This window comes from Pinus tabuliformis, chromosome 4_1 (assembly GCF_031772625.1).
Source record: "Pinus tabuliformis cultivar Carrire ecotype Pingquan chromosome 4_1, CPIR1, whole genome shotgun sequence".
NCBI classification, from domain to species: domain Eukaryota; kingdom Viridiplantae; phylum Streptophyta; class Pinopsida; order Pinales; family Pinaceae; genus Pinus; species Pinus tabuliformis.
In genome coordinates, this window is record NC_142303.1 from 768,754,339 (window position 1) to 768,763,725 (window position 9,387).

Sequence of the window (9,387 nt, forward strand, 5' to 3'; positions counted from 1 at the left end):
TTCAAAACTTCTTGCTGCTGCATTTTTTTTATTTGCATTGCTGTGTGCTTCTCCTTCTTGCCATCATGCTGCTGTTCATAACTTCTTGCTGCTGCAATTTTTTTTATCATACTGCTGTTATCATACTGCTGTGTGCCCATACTCTTGGCACTTCATTCTCCACAAAAAAAATAACACAGGCTGCTGCCTTTTCTCATCCACCCTTGCTTCACTCAATCTTAATCTTCATTTTTTTTACACAATGCACTACTGTGCAATTCCTTTGGCTTTCTGCTGCCATACACATTCTCATTCATCCATGTGCATTAAAAATCTGTTGTCCTTGTTTTTTTTATGCATTTCTTTGCATGCTGCATTGCATATGAAGAAAAACGTTACATTTTTTTTACTGCTGTGTGAGAAATTTCATTGCATTCTCAGCCATTGGGCATTTACGCTCTGCTGCGTTTTGCCTTCTCATTTTCTTCTCACTGCTTTGCATTTTCATCCCCAATACAAAACATTTCATCTGCTGTGCATTATACTCACTCTGCTGTGAGTGTATTCTCTCATACTACATAAAAGGAAACTACCTTCCATTGCTATGCATTTCAATGCATGTGCACCACAAAAAAAATTCAAACTGCTGTTCATTCTAATCCATGTGCTCCATAAACAAATTTCAAACTGCTGTTTTATGTTCTGTCTTCCCACTGCTGTGAGGGTCTCCGTGCTTTGCATTTTTCTCTTATCTCGCTGCTGCTCTTTACATTTCAGCGCTGCCATCTTTTCTTCTTTATGCATTTCTGTGCATATTGCATAAAAACAAAGCAAATACATTGCTGATTTCATCACTGCTGCATATTACCTTTCAGAGGGATTAACAAAGATTTCATTTGCAACTGCTGCGCTGCAATACATCCTCCATCAAAAAATGACTGTTAATACAGTCCAGCAACAAAAATTACAAGCTCCCCTTTAATGTATGCTTGTCTTCTTTTGGCAAGTTTTCTCAGAATAAATTTAGATCCACTGGGGAGTTCAAGGGGTTTTCAGATTGTCTTTCCTTCCTTCTCCATACTTGTGTAACTTTCTTCTTTTGCATGGGTCTAGCTTGCATAGAAGCCCATGTCAAGTTACAGTCTCGTGCCATATGCCCGATGTTATGACACTTGAAACATTCAACATTCTTCATGAATAAAGATTCATGATTTCTTCTAAAATTTTCTCTTGGAGGTTTTCGGAGACCACAACATTTATCTTTATGAAATGTTCTACATTCTTTTGCCATGTGACCAAAGTTTGAGCAAGCATAACAATAACCATAAAATGAACTTTGGTACCTAGGAGATGGAGGTTTCCTTGATGTACTTCTGAAGCTTTGTTGCCTTGAGATCCTTTGTTGATGACCATTGCATCTTGCCTTCTTGACATCAACTACATTTCTTCTTGGAGCTGGTTTCCTACTTGGAGCAGGATCTCTTTTATTGCAGCCTTCATTTTTCTCCTTGCCTTTGCTGGAACTAGGAGCATCATCATCTCTTTCTGGCTTCTTCACATCTCCTTTGCTTAAAGCATCCTCATCCTTGTTTGAGGGTTCACCTACATACCCAAGTCCTGATTTATCAAATGGAGATCTATGATAGCTGAGCATGTCATCCAAAGCTTGAGAGCTCTTCATGATCTTGTTCATCCCTTCAACCTTCTTCCTGAGGAGGACAATCTCTTCTTCCAATCTTTCACATTCATTATTTTTCTTTGCTAGTTGTCCCTCAGTTTCTTCCTTGCTACGAGTAGCTTCAGCTGCTACTATTTTGAAGGAGATAATATCTGTCTTCATTTTGGATATTTCTTCATCTTTTGCCTGACTGCTCTTCATTTTCTTCTCAGCTCCTTGTGCCTGCTTCTTGGCTTCTTGTAGATCAGACTTAAGGGAGGAGACCTCTACCTTGTACTGTCCAATCTCTTCTACAAGTTTGTTCACCCTCATGTGCCTTTGTTCAAGTTGACTTGTCAAGGCATCTGCCTGCTTCTTTGCACTATTTAGCTGATTTGTCATAGACATGACTTCTTCATGATGCTTCCTCTTGCATTGATCAAGCTCCTTCTTGAGCTTGGCAAGCTCTTCATCCCTTTCTTTTACTTGAAGCTTGATGAGGTCAAGCTTTTCATTCTCAGCTTCTATGATGGGTTCTTCTTGACTCATTGTCATGGTCAGTGCTCCCTTTGCATGAAGGTCATGCAGTCTATCCCATATATCCTTTGCTGATGTATATTTTCCTAGATTCCTCTTCACAGAATCAGGGAGTCCATCCAAGATTAGTTTTACTGCTTGTGCATCATACTCCATGGATTCTTCATCCATCTTGCTGTCATCAATCACTGACTCCCAGACTTCAATCCCCTCAGACATTAGGAAAGCCCTCATCATTATTTCCCATACATCAAAGTTTCCATCAAACTTTGGGGTTTGAAATAAAATGTATTCTAATGGATTGCCTTCTAGTTTAGTAGAGGGGGGAGACACATTTTTAACAGGCTTGGAGGCTTTCTTCTTTGACCTTGCCATTCTTATCTGAGCTTCTAATACTTGACTGTGTTTTTTTTTAAAACAACTGACTGTCTTTAATAATAACTCAGAAACTTGAGAAATACCTGAATCCCTTTGGCTGAAACTTCACACTGCTGGAGAAGCTTTCTCTGCTGCAACCACACCTTCCTTCAGCTTCTTTGAGTCTTCAAAGAGCATGAACCTGCTCTGTCACCATCAAAGAGCCTGGACTAGCTCTGATACCACTGTTGGGTATTTTTCTTTAAATGGGGAAAATACCAAAAACCAAGATTCAAACAAACACACAGAGGCAATGCTCTGTTTCTACTTTGCTCCAGGATCTTTTATGCACAGAAGACTTTAAAAAAAATTTCACTCAGAGACAGAGTATTTCACCATAAGAGATTTCTATTCATTAAAAAAAAACGATACAAACTTCATCCTCTTTTACTGAGAGGGATTTACCACTGTAAAACCATTTTCATATTCACTGCTGTGAAAAACAACTTACTGCTGTAACAAAAGGTTTACATGAGCTTACTGCTGTAAAACAAAACTTACAGAGTTACAATAACTCGCTCCACCATTTCCTTTATGCACTGCTGTGCAAAACTACACATGGTTTTTCCACACACCTGAAATTACATCACCCTGGTTCTATCTTTTTACACACTGCTGTGTGGGTTACAATACATCGCACTGCTGTGCCTCACTCTTCAATTTCATTACATCGCACTGCTGTGCATTACCATACCTCTTCTACCTTACGATGCACACACAAGAAAACATTACATATATATTCATGGCAATAAAACAAAAGGACTTACATACGTTTTCACTTGCCATGCTTCCGTAAAAATAAAAAACAATAAAATTAAATGTTTTTATCAGCCTTTACTTGTGCCCATACTCGCGCTGAAACAAAATTAAAAACTTCATCAAGACTTACCAACCCACAGTAAATAGCATTTACTGTTTTACTGACATTTACTGGCGGTAAGTATAAAAACTTTTACTTCACGTAAAATTCATTTAATGCTGGCCCATACTTCACCCTTTGACTTTAATTAGATCGCATCGCAAAATCCATTTAATCGGAACACAAAATTGGGGCACACACATATGTTGCGATCTCCGATATGCGATCGGATCGCATCACACCTTTACTCATGTTAAGGATCCCGACCCTATGACATTGCCGATAGCGAAGTGCCGATGCGATATCGGCGATCGCTCATTGGCGATGTTTCTTATCGCTGCCACTGCCTGCCTCCTATGCTTCAACTTTGCCGATGCGATATCGGCCCTTCACTTCGACTTTGCCGATGCGATATCGGCGATCGCTTATCGCAAACACAAAGGCTCCTTTATAATTCCTTCACTTCATTTTGCCGATGCGATATCGGCGATCGGAGTTGAAATTATATTTTCAACACTCAAACCACTGGTAAGCAACAGCACCGAGTTCCAAAGTTATTACATATACTGTGTAAACATATTGCAGGGTATAAAATTACCAACGGCCAAGTAAACGAATACCCAGAAACCTTCCTACCCACTGCTACAGATTGACCGAACAACGAATGTACAAAGGACCGAGTCATTAAACGAAAGCAACCACAGAAACCCTCTAAATTGCAGATGCGGGTTGATACATTACGCAGGCCTGACTCGTTATCAATTACAGACCACCATAGCAAACAAATACAGTGAAGGCTAAGAGCCACAGAAGAGGGTAGGTTAAGAACAGAGCTACCCGGAGGATAGACAGTCGAAGTTCCTGCAAGGCCACGGGACCGGTCACCTGCAACCACCACAACAGAATACCGTTAGGGTCATGGTCATATCCAAGATCACGCAACAGAAGCAGTTCAGTGAAATCGTATAGGAGAAACAGAGAGTAGAGACCCGTGTATGGCCGACGGGGTGAAGCCATACCTGTTGTAACCAGACCCATAAGTCGCAGAAGCACAGGGACAACCTGACCACAGAGGAGCTGTGAGGGGTTAGCAGTAATTCGAGCCGAGAGCAAGAACATATAGCACAGAACAAAACCCTCACCTGGACAAACGGAGCCGAATGTTGGACTGGAACCAGAGACGGAGTTGAACCCCTGAGTACACCACCGAGGCGGAGCCGAACACCTGAACAAACCCCAGATACAGTGCCGAACACCAGAGAGAGCCACAGAGAGCAAAACAACACAGTGAAAATGACCAAATGAGCGCGAACTGGCCGAGGAAAAGGGCAAAGAATAGAGTTAGGGTTTGACAGATCCCGAGACGGACAGGTGTAGCGTGGAGAGGCAGAGTAGTACCGTAGGTTGATTAATAATCACCTACTTCATAAAATCACAATCAAACCATATTCATTAACCAAATAATAGTGCAGGTCCACATAGGACTTGGGAGTGTGGGACACGTGGGCTGGGTCCCCATCACTCCTGAAGATTGGGATCTCTTCCAGTACTCAACACATTTTAATGTTAAAAATCAATTATGTTTTGCCATTTATTAGCTACCTTTATCCTCCTTGATATACTCGCGATTATGTATTCCCAAACAAAACGCAATTGAAGTAGAGAACAGGATGCAATAGCAAAAATTATGCTTTGCATATGATGACTCTATTCTTTTTGCATATACCCTATCTATGAGACTAACAATAGGCTGCAGAAAACTTATGCAATTTTAACACTTCCTTGTTTTGATTCTGTCTAATTCAATTGTGCACGGAGTAGACTTGCAGTCTGCCTATGTTTATCTGACTATGGATACCCTATCTCAACATCAAACTATGTTCGATGCTGGTTATTTGACTCCATAGAAGATAATGGCCAGTTAGCAATAGGTTTGACAACCAAAATTTCAAGTACCTTCATGGACAATTATCCTTTTTCAAAACACCACAAAACGCCTTCAAGAACATCAAGCCTTTCATATTTTTGCAATATTGATCCCATTCGTTCCCTGTCAATTGCTTCTAAAATAAATATCAAGTTTCACTGGTTGTTTGTAATAGAGTATGTACAGAATCTTTAACATGAGATCTTAGCAATTACTAGTTCCTGTGCTCCTTCATTGGGAAGATTGCATAGCTACTGCAATTAAACATAGATCTTCCCCGTTTGTTAATTCATTCAACTCATTTCAATTTCTATAAAATCACAATTCTATCCTCTGCGCTGGTAAATTCTTATGGAAATACCCCTGCAAATAAAACATTAGAATTTGAGACCATCTTCTCACCAACTTGCTTTGGTGCGTTAGAGAAACTTAAACCCTTGGCTCTGATAGTGAAGATATCTTTTATGGGAATTATCTCTGAATCAAATCATGGAAAACTAAATGGTGGGTTAATCCGGCTCGAAGGTATAGCATAGATATCCCTAGATTGTGATGTTTGGGCGTTGAAACCTCTCACGCAGAGGAACTATAAAATAGATCAAAAAGTACACATCAGCTTCTGCGCAATTGTCCAATATTGTAGTCAAGATTGGACGTGTTGGAGATTACCAAAACCCTGAAACCCCTTCTCATCATTTTATATGTAGTTCAAATTATCGATAGGGAACCTACAGAGAATTACAATTAGACAAAATATTTAACGCGACTCGATCTGTTGGGTGCAAGAGTCTTTAGACTGACTACTCTCAACAACCTTTGAGCAACTTCTAATAACATTTGGAAGTGATAGAAACATCTACTGTAACCCGATGTGTGGTATGGTAATTTATTAACACAAACCCTGCAAATCTCACCACAAACACAGTTATTCAGCACTTTGGCAATTATGGGTAGTTTCCACGCAATTCTCCGTCAAACAAGGCTCTTAACGAATGGGTGGATGGGGGTTCTCAGATCTAGACTACTAAAACGTAGATAGTTACCACCATTTCAACACATTCACTTACATTTCACTCTTCCACATGAAACTCAAAAATTTTTGCTATGAGAAGTTTTAATGTTTAATAAATTAAACCTTGCTTTATTGACCACCTTTTACTTTTATAATAATGTTTCTCAAAGTTGCAAGACTCAAACTCACACAAATATTTCGGCTACATCAGTTTTTAGCAATCCTGCAGGCACTAGAAAATGATTATCCAGCACTCATGTAGGCACTGGAGGATTAATCATCATTAAATGAAAGAAATAATCTAACCCCTGCGTAAACCCGAGAGCCAAATTGGCTTTAGAAAACAATTCTATTTTTTATTTGGAAAATTTGTATATTTTTGTCCCAAATTATATTTAATTACGATTGGAAAAATTGGCATGAACAAATGGTTTTAAGCACTAGGAAATGGCCAAAGCTCCAAGTGCTATGAAATAATTTGGTAGTTCCCATGAGCTTACATAAAATTTATATAATGCTAACAACTCGGCCCAATGGGGATGTCGTCCTCTATGCAAGACAGGAAAAAAACTTGTAGACCAAGTGCCTGGACAATTGGGCTACTCTCAACCTCAAAATGAAACTTGCAACCTGACTTTGGAACCAACCTATTATGCAATTGAACCAAATTGAAAACCCAACTTGTACATGCTACAAATTGGCTGAGAATTGTATCTAAAATTTTAGGCTGAAAATAAACGCTTGTACAAAACGCTTATTTCACACTCATCCTACACTAACTTGCTGAAAGAATTCTTTATTAGATGATACAAAATGCAACCAGTACAGTAGTTGTGCAAACACAATGGATTTTTTTATGGTGTTTCACCAAAATCAAAACTGAACAGTGTAGTGGCAAAGGAAACTCATGATGCATTTTGTTTTCATAGGAATTTTTTTTTATGAAAATTCAAGTTGAAAAAACCCTGCATGTCGTTAGCTATGGGATCAATAAAGAAATGATATGTTTGTTGATCCTCACTGTATTCTACAATTTGGTTGTTGTGGTTGAAGAGTTCACATGTGCTCTCTATGCCAAACCATTGATTACACTGTGAATTATCAAAAATCATACCCATTTTCAATACTAAAATGCAACAAAATGTATTTTCGACTCTGCTGAAATGAAACTTCAAAAGGGAAACCCTGAAATCCTGAAACTTCACAAGTTTGGGGTATTTCTTAATCTTTAAAACCCTGAAGCTTTTTCTCAATGTCTTTGGAAAATTCATCCAAAGACTGAATCTTAGCTTCTGAGCTACATTTCCATGAATTAAAAAAAAAGACAAAAATGAAGGAAGATTGTTATCCACCTGATAATCTGTACACGTATCATTCTATTCTCTAAAACCTTGAATGGAAGGAGAGTCTACCACTAACTCTAGTTTCTCCATCCATGTTTCCAAGAAGATAATCCTAAAACTTGTTAGACAACTGATGGACTTAACAGGTAAACTTTCAACACAAATTCTACATTTTCCTTGGAACGAATCATAAAACAGTCCAAGGAATACATCTTCTTTCTTGATTCTAAAGAGATTAGTATATTCACATTAATTTGCGATATTTTTCAAGTCTAGGCTTAGATCATGTCCATTAAGTTTAGGACCATTCATTAAAAAATATTCATTTGTTAATAGAAGATTAGGAGAACCAGGAAGGTCTAAAAATTCAAGAATTCATACCTTCAGATAATAGTTTCAGCATCTAAGTCCTTCATTGATTCTAGTGGAGTCACCAGTACATTGTTCAAGCTTCAAATTCTTTAGACAATGGAGTTTCGATGAACTTTGGATTGTTTGGAAATGGATTTTCTAGGTGAAATATGTACAACTTCTTTGTGTCTGATCATTAATCATCATCAATGATCAGAACTAATTCTTTTTCATTCTACCTACGGACGATTTGACATCAAACTTCAGGTCCCTAGAAACAATGACAAAATGTTATCACTCAAAAATGTCCTGGCTATGAAAGGAGATATTCAAGGTAACCTTAAAACCAAACTTGTAGATTAGAGGTTAGCCCTTCCAATCTATAGAGGGCTCTCTCTAATACATTAATCACCTAGTGTCACTTCATTCATTGGTTATGTAATTTAGAACAATGGCTAGATCTTTAGTTGGAGGGTATTGAAAGGTTTGTTTGGGTAGAGAGGAGCATTCATTGGGAAATGGAGTCTAACAAGCTAACATGAACTTGCTGGGATGTAGGAAAACCTCAGAGACAATATAGATGTGCGTTTTCTTGATGTGCATTTTTCTTAGATTATTGTCATTCTAGCTGATAGTTGAAGGAAGAAAATAGTCAACTACAGTTGGGCATGAATGATGAATCCAAGAACATATTTAGAATACCGAGTGAAAATATTTTGATCTATGAAACAAATCACCAAAAACAAAGGTGAATCTCGTAACATTTAATATAATCCAAATATTAAAATACCATACATTGAAATGGTATAACTGAGAAGAAAAGAATTACATAAAGAAAAGGACAGATTAGAAAAAAACATCACATGAATACCTGATATGACAAACTACGTGATCTATCTTGTCAAGCTTTAATAATCTCAAACAAAATATGATATAATGTGCTTCAAAGGATCCTCAAGTCTGAACCATTGCGAATTACAAATTACTGGAATAAATAGGCCAAATTAAAAGGGCCCATTTTTCCAGAAAATAAAATAATAAATTATCTTTTGCCGATAGTAACAAAATAAAATATGTTGTCTTACAATAACAAAAATAAAAAATAAAAAAAATCTAAGCATACAAAGATTAAATTTGTTGCAAAAAATAGGTCTCGAATCATTCATTAAATTTGCTGGAAATTATTGGAGTGATCTCATGCTACCCAGTGTCCCCTGAGGTGCTGAATTAGTTCCCTAAAATATGGATCTAAACCATATCCTTATCTTTTGATGAGGTGCTCATTGATTTTACTCCTGAAGATTG

The 9,387-nt window shown here is 37.8% G+C and overlaps 1 protein-coding gene across 1 annotated transcript; it reads right to left on the reverse strand.

Moving 5' to 3' along the window:
• Positions 1-3,966: 3,966 nt before the first annotated feature.
• LOC149178414 (uncharacterized) lies at positions 3,967-4,861 on the reverse strand. The gene is made up of 2 exons (XM_089422082.1): positions 4,469-4,861; positions 3,967-4,334 (listed from the first exon to the last, which is right to left on the reverse strand). Exons 1-2 carry the CDS (start codon positions 4,566-4,568, stop codon positions 3,967-3,969), a joined length of 468 nt encoding a protein of 155 aa, XP_089278208.1. The 5' UTR covers positions 4,569-4,861.
• Between the last annotated feature and the right edge of the window lie 4,526 nt (positions 4,862-9,387).

Bases quoted from the DNA above. Each gene is read 5' to 3' on its own strand.
- LOC149178414 (XM_089422082.1), bottom strand. From the start codon at position 4,568: ATGTTCTTGCTCTCGGCTCGAATTACTGCTAACCCCTCACAGCTCCTC. The intron at 4,335-4,468 runs GTATGGCTTCAC...TGGTGGTTGCAG, and splicing joins TATGGGTCTGGTTACAACAG to GTGACCGGTCCCGTGGCCTT.